General features: G+C 45.2%; 1 protein-coding gene across 13 annotated transcripts in view; it reads left to right on the forward strand.

Moving 5' to 3' along the window:
• MAST2 (microtubule associated serine/threonine kinase 2) overlaps positions 1-18,907 on the forward strand; it is a 204,535-nt gene extending 185,628 nt beyond the window's left edge. For 12 of the 13 annotated variants that reach the window (XM_039711644.1, XM_039711653.1, XM_039711640.1 and 9 more), the window contains 9 exons: positions 737-846; positions 2,879-3,033; positions 4,051-4,355; positions 7,021-7,236; positions 8,994-9,220; positions 10,718-10,840; positions 11,559-11,695; positions 11,933-12,120; positions 12,809-18,907. In XM_039711644.1, the coding sequence (XP_039567578.1) occupies positions 737-846; positions 2,879-3,033; positions 4,051-4,355; positions 7,021-7,236; positions 8,994-9,220; positions 10,718-10,840; positions 11,559-11,695; positions 11,933-12,120; positions 12,809-14,910 (3,563 nt within the window). In that variant the 3' untranslated portion in view covers positions 14,911-18,907. The remainder of the gene's footprint in view (positions 1-736; positions 847-2,878; positions 3,034-4,050; positions 4,356-7,020; positions 7,237-8,993; positions 9,221-10,717; positions 10,841-11,558; positions 11,696-11,932; positions 12,121-12,808) is intronic. The other variant, XM_039711648.1, reaches the window with a different exon arrangement.
• Positions 18,908-20,392: the final 1,485 nt, after the last annotated feature.

Genomic DNA, 20,392 nt, shown 5'->3' on the forward strand with positions numbered 1-20,392 from the left:
GCTGTTATAAACCATAATGCAGAAAATGCATTTATAAAAGTAGCTTTCTGGCTGATGTGGTGCAGCAAATTTGGCTCAGTGTAGTTATCGGCTTTCTGTAGCCAAACTTCTTAGTGCCTGCCCCACAAAATCCAGTGTGGCTGGCTTAGAAATCCAATGCTGCAAATCTCAAAGCACAAAATCTCTTTGGAAGAAGTTTTTGCATTAAAAATAGCTTTGCATATTGGCTGCTTGCCCATTTTCTTTCACAAAATCTAATCCTTTTCCTAGTTGCAAGAGGAAAAAGAGGAGATTTTCTTTTGGGGTAAATATTTTTATTTTTTTTAAGTAGGCTTGTATGTATGTATGTATGCAGGACAGACTGTATAATCAAAAATCTGTTTATTGGAAAGTTGGACAGTGAATTGTTTCATGTTTCCTTCCACGTGATTGTTTGCTGTAGGAAAGAAATATCCCTACCATGAAGGGTCTGCAGGATTAGACACCTTTTGAGTATCAGCTGCTTCCAGAATGGAATAAAGCTGACAGGATAAGATAAATTCAGTGCCAAGGAGATATTCTTCATTGGCAATTGCATGGGATGAGCAAAAACTGGCTGGGTGTGTTTCAGTATTAAGGGAAATATCCTGCATGGTGTATAAACATTCCAAGTTCTTTAAGCAGACCAGTAGCAATGCTTGAGCTGTGAGTTGCCAGCACTCCCCACACTGATGCAAGTGCCATGTCCTGTTCCCAGCCCGTTCAGAACGGTACCAGCACCTGGATTCAGAAGAAGAGGAGGACACTAATGATGATGATCACGTGGAAATTCGGCAGTTTTCCTCGTGCTCGCCCAGGTTCAGCAAGGTGGGGACATTCTAACTCGATGAAAGAAAACAATCTAGAGAGGAACAAGGTTTCTTTGCTTTGTATGGGACAGATTTTAATCATGTGGCTGCTCTGTGGGATCTCATGGTGTGTAGTGTTCACTGAGGAAAGAAAACTGCATGACTTGTTTATTCTGTGGTAGTTTGTGGCCTGTTGGAAGGTGACTACCAGAATAATTGGAGAATGACATTTTATATTTCTTAATGTTTCACCAATATGCAGGGCATTGTATAGTTCTGTTGTGCATCTGATACAGTCTGATGTTTTTACCAATGACCTGGATGCTGGCATAGGGAGTATCCAAAACTTACTTGCTTTGAGCAGTGTCAGTCTGAAAGGACCTTCCATGGGTGACAAGATGGTTTTGGGAAGAAAATCTATTCTGACATTTGGAATAATGGTTTCAAATCAAAGGGGTAAGAACATCAGTGAAGTTTACATCACTCATTGTCTCAAATACAGCCTGAGGAGCAAAAAGCAAGGTGACAATTTCAAAGAGAAGGGTCTCAGCACATAGTCCTTCATGAGTTAGATGTGCCAAATTATGGAAGCAATAATTTTCCATACTTGGCTTACCAGTAGGAAGGCCATAGCTAGGGTATTCTGGTCTGTACTGGGCAATGTTCTTGAAAATGAACAGGGATCATTAAAAGGGAGTTCAGAGGAAAGCAGCAAGAATGACCTGAGTTCTACAAAACATAAAACCTCTGGTGTTTTCAAATGCATAGGTAGAAGGAAAGGACTACATTGATCTTCCTGATAAAATATAGTATGTTTGGGAGGGGCAGAAGGGAGAAGAAATGTTGTTTTGAGGCAACCACTTCATTAATTGTATTTCCCCCTTAGTGAGATGGGAGAAGGAATTTTACTTAGGAGGTCTGAAAGGTATTTTGGTTTTTTCACAGCAGTTCCTCCAGTTTTCCACTGCTGAAGTCAGTTTTTAAGGACCAGTTTGTTCTTTGTCCTCAACCAGGCTACAGTGGTTTAAATAACAGTTACCCTTAATTTAATGGAGTTGCTCCTGATTTGCATCACTAAAAGTATGTTTAAAATTGGACCTGAGGATTAGTTGGTGTTTTAAAAAAGTTCTCATGAGTACGTAAGAGTTTCTTTTCTCTGCCTTTTCTCACCATAAGTATTACTCATTTGTTAGACTGAAGCTTTTCTTTAGGGTTCAATGTTTTTGCCACAAAGAGAGAAAGTTCACTTTTAATGAATTTATTTTAAGACCTGGAAAATTATACAGCATTTGTAATGTGGGAGGCATAAAAGGCTCATTATATTTTGAAATTCTTGTCTGACAATTCAGCCATATGATTTATTAATAGTTATCTTGTTGATGCTCTGAATTTTTAATAACATTATTTTCATTAATCTCTTCTTATGTAAATTAGGTCCACAGTCAAGTGTAGTTTTAAAAGGATGGATTTTTTTGCTTAATCATTTAATTATTTAAAGACGGCTGTAAAACCAAGAAAGGCACTTTCATTAAGCTGTCAGCATTATAGTAGATTCCTTGAGGAGGGCAGGACTTTTTTGTTCTGAAATAAGCTTGGGGCAATGCTGATAGACTGATAATGAAATGGGGTCATGAGCATGATGCCTATCACTGAAGTGAATTTGTGCAGTAAGATTTCAAGATCAGATCCAGATGCCAGTCCTCGAGAGTTGTGCAGCTGTCTTTAGCAGTAGCTCCTCTTGGATTTGAGAATAGCTAAAACCAAAAATCAAAGTAATTTCATGAAGTTTGTCAGTATTTCTGTTGTGTTTTCAAAGGAGAGGCATTGGGTGCTGTTGTAGAAAAGAATTTTAGTGTTTCTGAGGCTGGGCCTTTTTGCTTTCCTCCCTGGCACACCTTGAGTGTGTCACACCTGCCCTGTGTTACTTGGTCAAAGAACATTCCCAAGTTCAGGCTTTCAGGGGGGAATTTCAAGAGGGGATTTTTCCCCTTGCTCAGAAAAGGCCCCTGGGTTGGTTTTCCCTGCTCAGAAGGGTCTTTTGGTGCACGCAGGTGTACAGCAGCATGGAACGACTTTCCATCCACGAGGAGAGGAAGACTCCACCACCAACCAAGCGGAGCCTGAGCGAGGAGAAGGACGATCGGCTGGACAGCCTGGGGGGCTTGAAGAGCCGCGACCGCAGCTGGGTCATTGGGTCTCCTGAAATGTGAGTTCTGTGCAGCTGAGTCTTCTGTTCTCCCACAGCAGCTAAAAAAGACCCCCCCAAAACTTTCTATGACCAGTGTTTAGTGAGGAGAGCTTCTTATGTTGTATTTCTACATGAAGGGTTGAATAGCTAAAAGTGAATGTGTAGAGCCTATAAAGTCCTTAAATGTATCTAGTTAAGTACTAACATCTTCTAAATCTCTAGCAAATACTTTTAATGAATGTAAAGGTATTCTAACCTTAAGGGCAAATTTTGTATGTTACGTCAGACATGTGCCCACATCAGTTTTTTTCTTAAATTAATGCAAATTCTGGTGTCGCCAGACTTTGACCTTTCGTTACAAAGTAGAGAAATCATTAGGAAAGTTCAAAGTTTCAAAAGTTCAGAATATGCCCGAAAAATCTTGTGCTCTAATAAAAAATGTCAGTAAAATATATGAATACCCACAATTTGGATACCTGCCATGTTTCTGGCATTACTGAAAACTTACTGTATAAAAGGGATGTCTCTCATTTTGTGCAACCCCTGTAAAACCTTTACACTAATATTTGGCATTAGAGCATAAAATGTGGCTCTGACCTAGTCTGTATGACTCCCTTAAAAATGTTTTACGGATTGCACTCATGGCTGAGGCGCATTTCATTTTGCATTAGGCCTTCCTGGCTTCTAATTTAGAGCAACTTCGAAAGAGAAATTCAAGTAGTTCCAAAAGGAACATGGAGGATGATTTGCATTATTCAACTGTGATTTTTTAAAAAATAATATTTAATACCATGTTCATTGTACTGTATTTTCCTTGGGTTTATCCCTTGCTTTCCTAGAAGCCTAACAGTTGGAAATCTAAACTCAGGCGATGCCCCAAGCCTTTGTTGTTTTAACTCCCAGTGCTGTAGCTTGGCCACCAAACTTCACCTTACATTGGTTTCAGACGCATTGAGTTGTGTCTGTGCCCCATTTTCACCCTTCCAAGTCGATCATGGCCCGACTCACCTGGGCCATGTCTGGTTGTGCCCGCAGCCTGCGCAAGCGCCTGTCCATGTCCGAGTCCTCGCACACGGAGAGCGACTCCAGCCCGCCGCTGACGGTGCGGCGCCGCTGCTCGGGCCTCCTGGACATGCCGCGCTTCGCCATCTCCGCCGAGGACGAGGGGGCCGCCCTCAAACGGCCCCAGTCCGAGGGGATGCTCCTGTCCACGGTGCAGGCCCGGGAGGGGCTGCCCCTGCCCATCCCAGAGCAGCCTGTGGAGCACGAGCCGCAGCTGGAAGGGGATGCTGGAGCCACCACGCCCTCCACGGCCGCCGGCAGCGCCTCAGCGCTGACAGGTACGTGCGTGGGGTGGGTGTCCTGCTCCCCAAGGAGGCCGTGTTACCTGGCAGAAATGAACTCTGTAAAACTGGCTCTGGGTGTCAGGTGATGTGAGTGCCTCACACTCAGTAGATCTTGCTAAAAAACTACTTTCAGTGTAGTTTTGTGGATGTGCTTGCCTTTGAAATAATGCCAGTGGTTTCATCTCCTCAAAATTGCATCTTAGATTTCAGTCCTGTCGCTTCAAATTGATTTAGGTCTTCTCATGCTTGAGATTCATATGATCTATGCCTACTTACAACCACTGGGTGCCTACCTGAGACAGCATTAATTTAAGCATTAGTCAGAACAGATCACTGCTGAGTTGGAGCTGGAGAACGTGGGTGTCAGCCATACCAACAGATCCCTGCTTCCTGGGGTTTTGCTTATCCCAAGAGTTTGGAGAGACTTGAAATGTGCTGGGGAAGTGAGGCTTGTGTCAGGGACATGCTACTTATTTTAGCAGCCAAATATGCCAAAATTCATCCAGTTGTAGTCTCAGAAAAGTGCAGCCTAAATTTAGTAGAGTGGCTCTTAGAAGTCAGTGCTTGATTTCTCCGCAACTTTGACTGTCCTGGGGTTTTTCCCCAGCTCTGGGCTGAGCTGAACCTTTCTATGGTGGTGCCCTGGGCTGCTGCAGTGCAGGACTGAGCTCTGGGTGCTGGAGTGTTCCCAGCTCCTGCCCCTTTCAGGGCATTGGGAAGCCAAGGGGGTGAAGCTGCCTGTTCTGAGAACAGAGGAGGCCAGAGCTGGGAACTGCTGCAAAGTAGTAAGGAGGTGGAAAAAAAGGAAGTTTGGAACAATGGAAGAAAGGAGGGAAGTTGAAATGAAGGTTGGCAAAAGATAATTTGAGAAAGAAGGCATAATTAGGGGAAGGACTAGATTGTAGGGTTGAATAAGAAGGACTACTGGGTAAGAAAATAAGGAACAAGTTGCTGGGACAAACTGGGAGCAAGCAGGCAAAGCAATTGTGATGCATTGAGAATGGAGAGGAAGGGGGTACAGAGGAAGCAGTCAGAATGGCAGCAAGAATGGACAAGGTGGGGGGCACTGGGCACATGTGATGGGGGACTGATAGCAGAAGGTGGAAATGCCCTAGAAGAAATTTGCCTCCAGAGTAAAGCCAAAGATTCCTACATCTTACTACTCTTCTTCTGCAATCCAGTCTGTGAAATTCCTTCAAAATTTGAAATTCCCATTCCCCTTCATTGCCCATGGTCCCTGAAGAGGCCTGGTGCTGCCATCATGTAAAGAAGAGGTACAAGGGTAAAGGAAGGAAGCTTAAAGAAAGGAAGCTGCCTCATAACTTGTTTGGCATAGGTGCCGTAAATGAAACCTTGGGCTCTCAATTTCATGCTAAGAGCCTAGAAACATGCTGTTAAAAATGGCAAGAACACTTCCATTGCTAATTTGAGTATCTGCAATGTGAGATTGGCAAAAATGAAGTTCTCCTGGGCAGCCTGCTCCCCTGAGCTCAATACATTAGAGCAGTCTTTGATCTGGTGCATGGAATCCAGGGATACCAGTGCTTCAGTGTCCCCAGGTCAGAGGCTTGAAAGGAGTTTAATTCCTGTCACTGTCTCAGATTGCTCCTCTAATTTATATGGCACCTTTTCCCATGCAGCCTCCAAATCTGGGTTCCTCATTGTCTGGGAGCCTGATTTGGAACTCTGTGCCTCTTATATGTTGAACAAGCATCTGGTGCTGAGGTCTCTGGGAATAGTGTTTCGAATTTTTATTTTCATGATACTTCCTGCTTCACTTAGTATGCACAGCAGTGCTGCCCACTTAAATAACGATGATCAATGTTTTGTTCTGTCCTCATTGTTCAAAATGTGGCCCTTAGGCTTTATTTATTGCATGCTGCTTAAAATTTGCTTTTGAAGACAGAATGATTAATTTCCCTTGTGGAGTTGCTGTGATGCTCACCACTTTCATTTCTAAGCACCTTGTAAATTCTAATTACTGTATTTTCACAGTGCCCATCACATGGGGGACTGAGGCACTGGCCTTGAGAACAGGACCCCCAATCCCCAGCATCTGCTGTTGTTACATGCCCAGTCTGATCTTCAAGATTATTTTGCATTTTATATATAATTGTAGCAGGTTAAGTAATTCAAGACTAAATTGCAGTGGTGCACAGAAGGAGGCAAATTAAGGTTGTCTTTGCAATCCACATTTTTACTTTCCCTGACTTGAGTACCTTAGTATTTTCTTAAAGTGGATTTTTTTATGTGCAACTCCAGTAGAACCTGGATCTTCTATTACAGGCAGTTTTAACTTAAAGATTGACAGTTCTTGCTGGTTGTAAAAATGCAGCACTTTGTGTAAACTCGTTTTCATCTGTGAACGATCCCATTGAAATGGTGTGCAGAAGTGCACCACAGCTTTAGGATTCATGAACTGCCACTGAGCAATGTGATTTCATTAGCGAGCTTTTCCACAGAATAGAAGCTGCTAATTTTCTGTGTTCGGAATAACACCATTTCTGTAAATAAAAATTCAAGCCCTGGGGTTTCTTCTTAGGAAAATTTACTCTTGGACTTCATGTAAACATGACTTTGATTTAATGTATTTTGCCTGTAGGGGAATAGACTGTTAGGAATTCCCTGTGGTTCTAATCTGTTTTAATTTAAACTGTAGCTGGGAGCACTGCAGATTTCTCTGATCCACGAGCTCGCAGTAATAGCAATGAAGGCCCAGACTTTACCACTCCAAAAGCCATCAGCGATTTGGCAGTGCGGCGGGCACGACACAGGTTGCTCTCTGGGGAATCAGGGGAGAAACGCACCTCGAGACCTGTCAATAAAGTGATTAAATCAGCATCCGCTACTGCCTTGTCTCTCCTGATTCCCTCAGGTAAGAAATGCCTTGAGTGAGGCATTGTCAGAATCTGCAAGCACTAAACAAAAGGTCTGCAGACAGATCCTCCCCCTTCGCTCTCCTGGAATAATGCCTTGGCTGACAGGAGGGGAGAGAGCTAACTTTTACAATGGGTTTAATATTTCCTGCTCGCAGGTTGATGAGCACTGCTGTGCCACAGACAGCAGCGCTGTGCGTGTGGTCTGACTGCAGCTTCTGCCAGTGGCAGCTGGGCCCTGCTCTTCCCCTGGTTTTGTTTAAATTGACTCCTAGCTGGTCTCTAGACAATGGTGCAGCAAGGAGGTATAGAGCCACAAAATTATTTTAACCCACAAGGTGCTGTTTTTTGGGGTCTCATGTTAACTGCAGTGCTGTTTGGGAATGAAATGTGTCCGGTGCATTTATGCACCGGGAAGTTTCAGAAACTCCAGATAACTTAGTTGAGATTGAGTGCTCAAGAACTGAACAGTGTAAGGAACTAACTAAGTCGATGCTGAACTGCTCACCTTCTTGGCCCAGCTCTGTCTACAAGCAAAACCAGACCTTTACAATTCCCAATGGCAGGTGATAACTCCTAGAGAGCAGCTAAGTCATTCTGAGCTGTGACAGCCTGGTTCAGCAGGAGTTTTTCCCCACAGGAATTTTGTCCCTTTCCAGAGGATAAGACCATGCTGTATTTCCAGGGCTGTGCCTATTCCTGCCTAGATGGGAGCAGGGAATGCAGCTGGGCCATGAGCAATGCCCACCTGTTCCTCCCAGCAGTGAGCTGGAGGCAGGAATGCACCTGCTCTTGGCAGCCTCGTGGTGATGCACATCACATTTCTTGTGCTTTGGGCATCGATTGCTTTTTGAACTACCAACTCCCCCATGAAAGCCTCTAAAATGTGTATTTAATCACCCAGCAAAGGTTTCTCCAGGGCTGCTCTCATCTGCCAGGTAAATATGTGCTGGGCAATTCAGCAGGTGTTTCTTAATGGATTAGAGATTACCTTCTACAGCTGCATTTAGTGTTCCTGCTCTTTGGGTTTATTTTACTGATGTTGACCAGCTTCACTTTAAAATGAGAGTTCTGTATTTGCTTTGTACTTTAAAAAGTGGATGTTGTTCCACCAGCAAGCAGAGTCAGGTAGTTTATCTGAGAGCCCAGCCCATGGCTTTTCACTTGGGAAACTCACTCAAAAATAACGTGTGATGTTGCTTTTCAGTAGCAAAGTCCCTGCAGTAGATAATATTTTAGATATTTTTGCCCCTGTGAATTTAAAACACTAGCAAAACTGCCTAGACATAGTGGTAGTCTGATCACCTACTCATTCCTTTTGTGTTAATACTAACTGATTTGGATTTTTGTCAGCACCAGTGTGTAACTTGCACCAAGATCTAGAGACATCTGATCTTCTGGAGGAGGATAATACCTGATAACCTGGAAATGGGGTGTTGCAGGATTGTGCCTAGAGCAAATGCTCATGATGGGTTGTAAATCCTGGAAAGAGAAGTAGAGAACACCGTGACCCAACCATAATTCTGTATGAGCAGTGCACTAAATGTACACCTCCAAATGTGCCTTTTTGGACACTGCTGTTTGTACTACGAAGCATGAATTAGTTGAAGCTGCAGACAGACCCAGCTCTGGTGAAGGCCACCAGCTTTAAGACCATTAGAAGATACGGTTTCATAGCTGTTCTCTAACAAGAATTTTTCTCTCTTTCGGAGGCCTGTTTTCCTAATTTTTGCCCACCTTTATGTCATCACTGTAGATCACCACACGTGTTCTCCATTGGCCAGTCCAATGTCACCTCATTCTCTCTCCTCCAACCCATCTTCGAGGGACTCCTCACCCAGCCGCGACTTTTCTCCTGCTATCGCAAACCTGAAACCACCAATCATCATCCATCGGGCTGGAAAGAAATACGGTTTCACTCTGCGCGCCATTCGCGTCTATATGGGTGACAGTGATATCTACACTGTGCATCACATGGTCTGGGTAGGTCTCTGCTTTTCTGCAAACAGGACCCTCGGGGCCACAAACGCATCTAGCCAGGGGTGTCGGGTTTAGCTCTAGAGATTGTGTTTTGCCACCTTGTTTTTTCTCTCCTTTATCACACCCAAAGTTGTCTTTTTGGTGGGGGGAACCCTAGATAAATAAATAAATAAATAGCAGCACTTTGGGTTTTCCAATAGTTTTCAAGCCCATCACAGAACCACAGCAAACTTTCTTTCCTTCTTTTCTCCCTGGTTACATGAATCCACCTTCTTTCACCTGCAGCATATCCTTCAAAGCATGTTTCTTTGTACATACCCTCTTTCTCTTTATTGGGGTTGTTGCATGAGGGCCCATTATAGCTAATTTATTCAGGCTTGTGTTAGTGATTATAACCTGCTTCTGATCAGTTCAGTCTGCTGGGGTTTTCCAAGCAGTCGCTTGGAATTGATTACAAGCCTTAAAGCATCACTGCTGCTATGCTGATTGCCATGGGATTTAGTTCTTGGCTTAGTTGTGAGCTGTGCTAAAAGGTCTGGTTTCCATGTCTGTATCGCTTCCCTCCCACTGCTGCTGGTACTTGATCTCTGTGTTCCTTTTGTGTCAGTAGATGACTTCTAGGAATGATCCATTCCCTGAAGCAGTGTTGTTAGGATTGTGTAGGTAGGGAGAATGCAGTCAGGGTAAAGGTGGTTAATTCTTTCCCTTGCACTTCTATATTCATTAGATAATATGGACTCCACACCCTTTGGTCCTTATTTAACACTCATTCTGAGAGAAATAATCTGAAACTGAATTTTTGCCTTGCCCCTCCCTTGCTTTTCTTGAACAATGCTGAGTTTACCAAAATGCTCATTTGGAATCTTTCCTGGCTAGAGAGAGAGATGTGCATTCTCCTGCACATCTGGCTCCTCATGGTGAAGGAGGAGGCTTACATTCCTGACCAGGGACAGGAGAAAGGCAGTGTGTTCACAGGGGAAAAGTCTGGTGTTGGATAGGTTAATAAAGGATGGAAAGTAGAAAAAGAAACTGTGTTTGGGATGAGGTGCAATATAGGCACCTTAAACACATGGCAGAGTCTTCCTTAAAGTCTGTTGGCCACCTTAGGTTCCAGCATGTACATGGAAGGATGCTGGAGTTGGGATGGCAAAGAAATTGAAAGAGACTGAATGTTTGTCTGGAAATCAAGAGCATCTGGGTAACATTCCTGAGTGTTGTAAAATTTTTGGAAGTTCTTTTGCTTTGGGAAGAGCTGGTCTCTCGATCAGCTTAACCATTCCTGTCTGCCTTGAATTGGGATAAGGCAGGCGGGATGCTGGGGGGGAGTGGAAGAGTGCAGGGTTTTGTGCTTGGCCATGCCAGGGGTGATTTCTTTCCCCCTCCTCAGAATCAGCTGGGCTGGCTGTGGGAGGAGGTGACACGGATGGGCTTTGAGTCCCATCTGGGCCAGTGGCCTTGCCCATTCCCCTTCTCAAAGCAGTCACCCCTTGTTGTTGGCAGCACGTGGAGGAAGGGGGTCCGGCCAACGAAGCAGGTCTGCGGGAAGGGGACCTGATCACCCACGTCAACGGGGAGCCGGTGCACGGGCTGGTGCACACCGAGGTGGTGGAGCTCATTCTGAAGGTAGGGGCTCAGCACTGCTGCATTTTGGAAAACACGAGCAGCTTGTTTAAAATGTATGTAATTGGCATTGTCTGAAACTCAAGTGTGCACACAGCACCTGGTGGTATTTAAGAGCAGCTTGGTGTTGAAATTATCCAGTTAAATTACTTGTGTTTGATACCTCTCTGAGCAGAATCCATTTACAGAAAAAAAAACGCCAAAGTTCTGGACTGTTCCAAGAGACAGACGTCTTTGGGATTGCAAATAGAGGAGCAGTCAGGATTATTTTTTTTAACATAAGTGAGACAAGCCATGCTCTGTGTTGCAGATTCATCATGATAGATGCCTGATATGCTCACATCTGCCATCAGTCAGAGCATTGGGAATAGGATTGGTGACAGAATATCACTTTGTTCAAGTTTCCAAGTATTACAAGTATTAAATTGAGTCATTTGGGATCTCAATGGGAGAGGTCAGATGCTGTGTTCTGCCTGCTCTGGGAAGCTTTACCTACCAGCTGGGGTCTGAGCTAATCATTTGTGAAAGCCTGACTAACGAGGGCTCTCTCTCGGCAATTCCTTAATAAATGATAGGTGGAAAAGCTGAGGGGAAAAATGGAGTTTGACAAAGGATTACAAAATGGCAGGCAGCAATAAACTAGCAGCCTACCTGCTTTGCCTGCAGATCTGCTTCAAATAACCGTGTTTTAAGCAATGTCTCTTTGTCTTGTGTCTGACAGAGTGGAAATAAAGTGTCCATCTCCACCACACCATTTGAGAACACATCCATCAAAGTTGGTCCAGCTCGAAAAGCCAGCTACAAATCCAAGATGGCTCGTAGGAACAAGAAGAGCAAAACAAAGGATGGTCAGGAAAGGTTTGTTTTGATGTTTCTCTGTTAAAATTAAAGGGTAACCAAGATAATGTAAGAGATCCTTAGAGAGATCTTGTCAAATCCATTTGCAGATAATATATATTAGCAGGTATGTCCTGTAGTCCTTTCTTTCTTCCTTTTTTTTTCTCTTTTACTGTGACACAAAATTGACTGAAATATGCTAGTAAAGGTAAATAAATCATTTGGGCTTGTAAACACCTTTTGAATGCTCTTCCCCAGTAAGAAGAAGAGTTCTCTGTTGAGGAAAATCACTAAACAAGCATCACTGCTTCACACCAGCCGGAGTTTATCGTCCCTGAACCGGTCTCTGTCATCTGGAGAAAGTGTGCCTGGCTCTCCAACTCACAACCTGTCTCCTCGGTCACCAACCCAGAGCTACAGATCCACTCCAGAGTCTGTACACTCAGGTAAAACAAAGAGACCTGAAACAAAATAAAGCTAAGCCAAAAAATCCAGTCAAAACACGAAAGGAAAATATTGGAGGAGACTTTTGCTGATTGATTAATTTTGGAAATAAAATACACAGCAGCAGGTAGTAGGTATCTGTGAAGAAAATGACAGCGGTGATGTTGATTACTTTAAGGATGGATGTGTTCTTGTTCATTGATTCATTTCAAAATGGAAATCCATACATCCTTTTAAGAATGCACTTGCTGTACTACAGCATCCTTCCACTTTGATGAAAATGTGTGTTGTAAGTTGAAATCTTTTCATAGCAGTTTGACACATTTTCTGTGTTCAGAGAAAAGAAATCAAAACAGTGTGGCAAAGTCATATTTGAAAATTGAATCAGCTGCTGGAATAAAGAGATTTGCATCCAGAGAATAGCAATGAAACACGTGGTTTGTCTGATAAAAGGGGGTTTTTTCCAGAAAAGTGTTCTCATAGCTGAGTGTTTCTTACTGTGGTCTGGTTTTGGGTGCTTATGATGTGAATTTCCATCAGAAGCCTGGCAATGTTGCCTTCAATATCACTGCTGTGCTTTGGAGTAACGTGGCATTGTGTCTTGACTTATTTTCAATAACTTGTTTTAATGGCCAAATATGTATTAATCTTCTTGGTATTTTTTTCTTTGTTCTTTTTTTTTCTATTAAGTTGGCGGCAATTCTTCTCAGAGCAGCTCCCCCAGTTCCAGTGTTCCCAATTCTCCAGCCAGCTCTGGACACATCCGACCCAGCTCCCTGCATGGCCTAGCACCAAAGCTCCAGAGGCAGTACAGATCTCCGAGGCGTAAATCTGCAGGAAACATCCCTCTGTCCCCCCTGGCTCACACTCCATCACCAACCCCACAGTCCACGTCACCGCAGCGCTCCCCATCTCCTTTGCCAGGACACTCAATTGGCAGCTCCAGTATTATCCAGTCTTTCCCAGTAAAACTACACTCCTCTCCACCACTGGTGAGACAAATTTCTCGCCCCAAAAGTGCCGAGCCCCCTCGGTCTCCTTTGCTGAAGAGAGTGCAGTCAGCTGAGAAACTGGCTGCCTCTCTGTCCTCCTCTGAGAAGAAGCTGGGCTCCTCACGGAAGCACAGCTTGGATATCTCCCACTCTGAGTTCAAGAAGGAGATGTTGCAGCGGGATCCCAGCCTCCAGAGCCTCCAGGAATCTGCCAACGAAACGACGGGCGGCAAGCTCGGGCTGGCGGAAAAAGGGATGCTGCAGAAGCCGGGCTCGCGGAAGCTGGGCGCCATCCGGCAGGACAGGGTGGAGAGGAGGGAGTCCCTGCAAAAGCAGGAGGCCATCAGGGAAGTAGATTCTTCTGAAGATGAAACAGATGATGGTTCGGAAGATAGTCAGGATGGGAGAAGGCTGGACAAGCCCCATGGCAGTGGAGACCAAGGCTCAGATTCTTTCAATGAGGATAATAAGTTTTCATCTAAATTGGAAAGCAAGGATAGTATTGAAGATGATGCCTTTCTACCTGAAGATCCAAAAGGTACAGAAGATTTGCAGAAGGGAAATACTCAACAAGCAAAGCCTGTTTCAGAGCCACTGCAAATCAGTGTGCACCCCTCCCCACCAGAGCTCCCCTCAAGAACTTCTCCAGAAAAACTAGCTAGTTCAGAAAAGCCATTCCTAAAATCAGAAACAACTGCAAAGGAGCATAAATTGCCAGAAAACAAAACTTTGGAGTGTTTTGGTCCAAAAGACAGGTCTTCTGAAGCAATCAAAGATCTTGGGAGAACTCCAGGTACTCAAAAAACAGTAGATCTCAAAGAACATATGCAGTGCCCTTCTATCAAACTCCTGGAACTTGAAGAAGGTGATTCTTCTGGGGCCTCCTGTGGTAAACTTGACTTGAAAGAGCCTGTGCTAACAGAAAGCAGTCATAAACAACAGGATTCCCAGCCTCTGCTGGCCCTTTCCTCATGGTGCCCAGCAAACACAAGCACTCCTGTCGCGGTGAGCCCCCCGGACCGCCGCGAGAAGGGTCATGAGGAGACACCTCAGCCTGTGGAACAGCACAGCTCCTCATTTCTGTCTCCTGGGAGCACCAGTGAAACATCCCAAAGAAGTCCAAGCCCTGACAAGCAGCAGCCCAGCTCATCCCAGGCAGAGAGTGCTTTAACCTCCAGCAAAACCAGCCCAGCAGGAGCCGTGTCCTCCCCGCTCCTCATCCCCGGTGCCATCGAGCGCGCGCTCTCCGTGTCCCAGTTGGTGCCCCTGGCCCAGAGCGTGCTGGGCCCTTTGAAGCTCAGTATGTCTGGGTCTGGAGAGGTGGAAACGAGAAAGGATTTGGGTGCTTCCTCTAAAGAGGAGAGAGATTTGAAACAAAAAAGGCAGGAAATTTCACAAGTAGGAGAATGTCAAGAGAAAGGCAAACCCTCTAGCACAGATGGTCTGACCACGAGGAGTGGGTCCTGTGCAGAGTCCTTACAGCCAGCAAAGCCCTGGGAGGCAGTGTGTCCCGTGGGGACCAAAAAGGAGGCAACATGTCCTGTGGTGGTGAAAAAGGAGGCACTTTTTTGCAGTGCTAAAGCATCGGAGGCATTGGCAGGGAGCTGCAAAATCACTCAGTCAAAAGAGCTGTCTCATGCTCTTGGACAAGCAGCTCTGAGAGCGTCTCCTCTGCCAGATGGCAGCACGAGGCCCTGTAAAGAAGGGACTCTGGCACAAGGAAAAAGCAAAGAGGTTGGAAATCAGTTAAAAATACAAGACTTTCCCCTGTCACATGATGATGCTGTAAAGAAAACATAGCAGCATCGCTGGTACTCATGGACTGGAGTGTTCTACATTCAAAATAGAGACTGCATGTTTGAATTTTGTAATATACACTAATATAAAATAGAACTTGTGTACATCTATTTTTGGGAGGGTTTTTTTCATACTGTTTTTTGTGTTTTTTCATCCTTGCTATTCTATTTTTGTACACAGTAGTGCTTGCTGTTTGAGGTCTCTTTAGAACAGGGTATCTTTAAAGCAGGGCTTAAGAAACACTTTGGTTTAATTTTTTTTCCCTTCCATACCTTTTATTTTACCTGAGTTCAGGGCCTCATGTGCTCTTCCCTCTAATTCTGCATTTATCTGAGAAGTCAAAAATTCTGTGTGCAAAAAAGGCAGCTTGTTTTTAAATTTCTGCTTTTCGGCATTCTCTTTGAAATTCCATTGAAATTCACAAATGTCAAGTTGTTGCTCCAGTTTTACAATCTGATGTCCCTTGACAAAAATAAGAACCTACCTTCTTGTCTGCAAATTGTTCTGAAATTACAGACCCTCTTTGGTGCAAGTAAAACCTCTTTGTCATGGTGTGTCTTCGCAGTCCTGTGTCCTTAGAGGGTGTGGAGACAAAGGACTTGGCTGGAGAGACTGGACAGAGAGAGATCCCTGTTTTCTCTTTAAAACAAGTCAGAGTATTTGTCAATGGAATTATCAGAAAGAGAAATCTCCAATCCATAAGCTGGCTTTTTTGGGGATTGTTTTTACTTATCTGTATGGGACACATGGCAAATTTTCCCTCTGTTTTTAAAACTTTAGTGATGTTTTATCTTCCTTTCTCTGGCTTCAATTCATAACTTGCCCTGCCTCAGAGTAAGTGACCCCAGGAAAGGGGTGCCTGTAGGTTTTTTTTTTAAAGTAGAAAAATTTGTAGTTGCATATTCTCCAGTGTATCTGGCAGTTATCTCAATGAAAAAAAGACCTTTGAAGACTTTTCCTTCTCTTGGTGAGTCTAAATAGGTAGGGATTTTAAGGTGTCCCTTAACATTTCTGAATTTGGGCTTGGGAAACTTGCAGAGTTTTCTGAATCTGCCCATTTTACAAACAAACCTATGAAGAGTTCAGACTCCTCGAGTTCTGTGGTCAAGCTGCAAGCAGACTTCAAAACACATGAGATATTTTCAGATTTCAGCTTTAATAGCTAGATCATTTCCACTGCTGAGGTCACTTTGCATTAAAAGCTTACTCTTTGCTCCTAGGTTTAGACATCGCTTTGCTCTGAGTGTGACCGACTCTGGGTGACAGTGCTCCTTGCTGAGGATTAGACCAATAATAATGCACCAATAAATGTGTCGAGTGGTGATTCCTGTAGCACTGTAAGCCATTTCTTCATCCAGTTAAAGATTCCTCTCAATGAACACTCCCATCATTTGTCCCAGACTGTGCTCAGCTTGTATCCTTGTCTTGTCTGAGTGGATCTCCCCATGGATCACCCTCGAGGTGATGATAGTTCCCTGCTCACTGGCTTACTCTGTTAGAAGCAGAATGACTGTGCAACAGTATTCCAGGCTAAAACCCATCTCTGTTGGTCTGATTTCCTTACACTGCTGCTTCCTTCACTGTCTTGGCTTTCTCTGAACTTGAAGTTCTGATTCGCTTCCCCTGAATGCAAATATGTTTATTATATAGGAATATATTTTCTCCGTCTCTTTCAATCTGATTTCGGTACAACCCACAACTCAAAAAAAATCTCTGGAATCTCACCCTGTTTCTTTCTGTGTAGCAGTTGATTCTCCCCATTATGTACTTGATTTTGGCTGCTTGGATTTCATTTCTGGACCAAGTTTTGGTTTGGTTTGAGGTTTTTTTTTAACATGTTTAAATGAGTGTTTACTCCGTGTGTCAGTGTGAACATGTATGGTGTTGCTACTACACTAACCAAAGCCTCAGCGCTCCCAGGTAACACCTTAACAAAGCTGGTTGTGGTGGTACTGAGAGCAGAGCCTGCTGTGCTGCCTCTCTGCTCTTTTCCCTGGAATTCATAGGCTGCTCGTGTGCACTTGGTTTGCAATTACAAACCACAGTATTTCCACTGCCTTGTCAGGGTCCTGGGTGTCTCCAGCCTCTCCAAGTGCTCTTGGTGGTAAGCATCATTCAGTGTTGATTTAGAGCAGTAGCAAGTAAGGAACAGACTTGGCAGGATCTGGTACTTGCCTGGCTGGTTTTCTCCCTGATGGGTTGATTTGTTAAAAAACTGTTGAGAAACAGCGCAGGATATTATGGCATGGACAGGAATAGTGAAAAGTGGATTTGGCATCCTGAGTCTGTGGTAATTACAAAGACAAGCCTCCTTGACAAGCTGCTCTCCTGAGAGCACCTGACCTTGGCGAGATGGAAGTGTCTGTGTAAATTAAGGAGTTGTGTGAGGACGTGGTCCGACCTGGCTGTTCCCTGGGTGGCAGGTCCCCCTTTTCCTTCTGTGTTTAAAAAACCTGAGGAGAAGACCGAGCACTGCTCGTAGGAGGAGAGCACGGGGTGTGAGCCAGGCTGGGTAACCTGGCTCATCCCCCACGGGCATGGGTGGGACCCTGTGACGGTACCAGCTGTAAGCTGCTGATCCCTGCCTTTGCAGCCACTGCTTCCCATGCTGAATTGCAGAATTATCCTTTCCTAGGCATAAAAGGAGGAGTGAAAACCATTGCTATGTCACAGCTTTTGCTGCTTTTGCCTGTGTTGGCCAAAGAAAAGGTGAGGTATGTGTTTTGTTGCCTCTTTTGTAGCTACAGTACAGAGAGTGGTCAGTGCAATTAAAAATCCCTGAGTTTTGGAAGCCAAAGCCAAACAGCGTTGCCAGGAGAGCATTCTAGTGAAGCCCTGCATCCCCTGCTCTTGGTCAGTCCTGCAGTTTCCCTCAGTGTGCCAGGTGCCCCATCATCCCTGTTCTGCCTGCTGTCAGATTTACGTGGCGCACTTTAGCAAAAGGTTTGGTCAAAAATACTTTATTGAATTTTGATAATAAGCCAGGTAGATACACCAAGACTTATTCCTTGCTCTGCTATAAATTCCTTAAATACCTTCTCAAAAAAAAATCTTGCAACATGAGTTGGGAAGGAACGGGAAGCTGGAGGAGCTGTGTCTGAGGGGCACGAGCGTGTTCCCAGTGCCGACCCGCGGTGCCCAGGGCGGCCCCAGCCCGCACAGCCCTGGTCTCCGTGGGGAATCCCGAGTCAGGCAGGCCCGAGGTGGAAGTCACGAGCGTGAGGTGTGTGTTTGGTGAATGAGCCGTGCATGTCACCATCCAGATGTGCTGCTTCCCTGCTTTGTTTCCCTCTTCCCTTCTGTCAGCTTGGCTGTGTCTCCTGCTCCTCAGCGTGTTGGGATGGCAGCACTCAGCTGGTTCAGCCTCTCCTCTCTGCTCCTGCATCCAGCTGCTGCATCCCTGCCCCCTGCCTCAGTGTGTTATTTCCCCCTTTGTCTCTTACTGTTGCAAACTAAGAGAAATGGATGATATTTATTGTAAATATTAGACTTTAGCGTTGTACTGGCCACTCCTGGGTCTGAATGTTGGAGGCCTTTGGCTGCTGCTGTACTGAAGAGCGCTTGTGGGGGAAGGGGTAGGAGTGACCTGTGGGTTTGTTTGCCACACTTGCATTAAGGTGTGATTTGGAGTATTTTTTTGTTTTGTTTTGTTTTTCTTCTGAAGAGGGGAGGATAAAGTCTTTCTCTGGTTTTCTCTTACTGGATGTGAAGGATAATTCTGTACTTCTAGTAGAAGATTTGACAGAAGTGTGTGTTTACGTTGTGTTCGATTACCATATCCAGGTGGCTGTGAGAGCACCTCCTGCGCTGGGCTCTGCCAAGCCGTGTCACTCAGCACTTAGCTAGATAAGAGAAAGTGTGGAATTTCTGTGTTTTTAGAAACTTGAACAATTGCCACATAATAGCGGTGCAATAATTTTTATTCATGTTGTACCTGCATGTCGATGTTCAAATCCTCCTCCAAAATAAATAATTTTTTTTTTTTTTACATAAATCCAAACTCGTGTTTGTCTCTTGGTTGGTCTCCCCTCAGTTTCTCATGGTGCTGAGGGTGGCTGTGCTCCCAACCTGCCTGCTCAACCAGCTGCTTGATGGGGCAGAAAATGGCCTGTGGAGTGTCTGGGTACAGGAGTGACTGCCAGGCTGTTTGGGATTTTCTGCTCCACAGGCCAGGTGTGTGGCTAAGCTGAAGCTTTCCACTCTGAAACTGAAGCCCAGAATTTACCATCCTCCACTGTCTGTAAGTTTATAGTGTTTTGTGTCACTGTTAATGCAGGGTCCTGATGGTAGAAGCATGGAAGGGGTAAAAAGGGTAAAAAGCTGTCAGATGTGAAACTTGGCTGAGCAGGATGAGGGTGTGACTGCCCACAACTGCACACCGTGTCTGATGGGTTCAGGAATTAGATGCACAATGAAATCCAAAGGGCAGGGGCTTGGCATGGGCTTGGATTAGCCATGGGGCAGGAGCCAGCAGGTGTCCCTTTTTCACCCACTCATTTAGGCAGCCTTGATGCTGCACCACCCAAAACCTTTCCAGCAACAGATCTGTGCTTTTAACATGTGCAGGTGTGTGCCCTCCACATGGAGAAGCCTTCAAAGGCTATTCCTGGCCTTGGAAACAGAGCTGGGGAGACGTTCACGTCTGGTGGGATTGGGCTAATCCTCATTCGCTGCTGCCAAGGATGCTCAAAATATCCCGTGTCTCCGTGCTCCGGAGCGGGGATCGGCTCCGCCCGCGGGGATTTGCGCTGCCGGCGCCCGGGACAGGGCGATGGTCCCGCCCGAGCCCCAGGCACGGGGCGGGCCGGGGACAGCGGTGTCCCCCCGGAATGACCCCCTGTCCCTCCTGGCAAAGGCTCCCTGCTCCGGCTGCCCCACAGCCCGAACCCAGAGCACCATCTCCGGCAACACAGCCTGAGGTGGGGGCATCGCCCTGGATCAGCACAGCTGTGGTGCAAGGGCTTCTCAAATCGCATTTTCATGGAAACAGAGATATTTTTCTCCTTTTTTAAGGCTCACTAGATGGAATTTAATTAGGGTTATTTTAGAGATATTTTTCTCCTTTTTCAAGGCTCACTAGCTGGAGTTTAATTAGGGTTATTTTAACGTCTGCAGCCCTCCTGTAGAAGTTTCCCCAGCCAGGAATAAGTAATTCTCAGTCCACAACAGTTTATTCTTCCAGAGGATTAAGCCACAACAACTAAGGGCCATTTTTTCCTCCCAAATGATGGCATGGAAGTGGCAGCCCAGCACACTTTGGTGCTCGCTTGCCAGTGCTGAGATTTGACTCCTTCCCCAGGATCAGAGGGTGGGGGTGAGTCTCTGGGGAAAGCAGAGACTGCAGAGACTGCAGCTGACCTGGAATCTTGGAGGTGGGAACTGGGGGAAAGCCAGAGCATCCTGCACAGGTGCACTGTTGGTCAGAGCACAGGGCTGATGGGTTTGATCCCTGTATGGGCCACTCACTTAACAACTGGAGTCCTGG

The sequence above is a fragment of the Passer montanus genome, unplaced genomic scaffold (genome assembly GCF_014805655.1).
Source record: "Passer montanus isolate IOZ18808 unplaced genomic scaffold, ASM1480565v1 scaffold25, whole genome shotgun sequence".
NCBI lineage: Eukaryota > Metazoa > Chordata > Aves > Passeriformes > Passeridae > Passer > Passer montanus.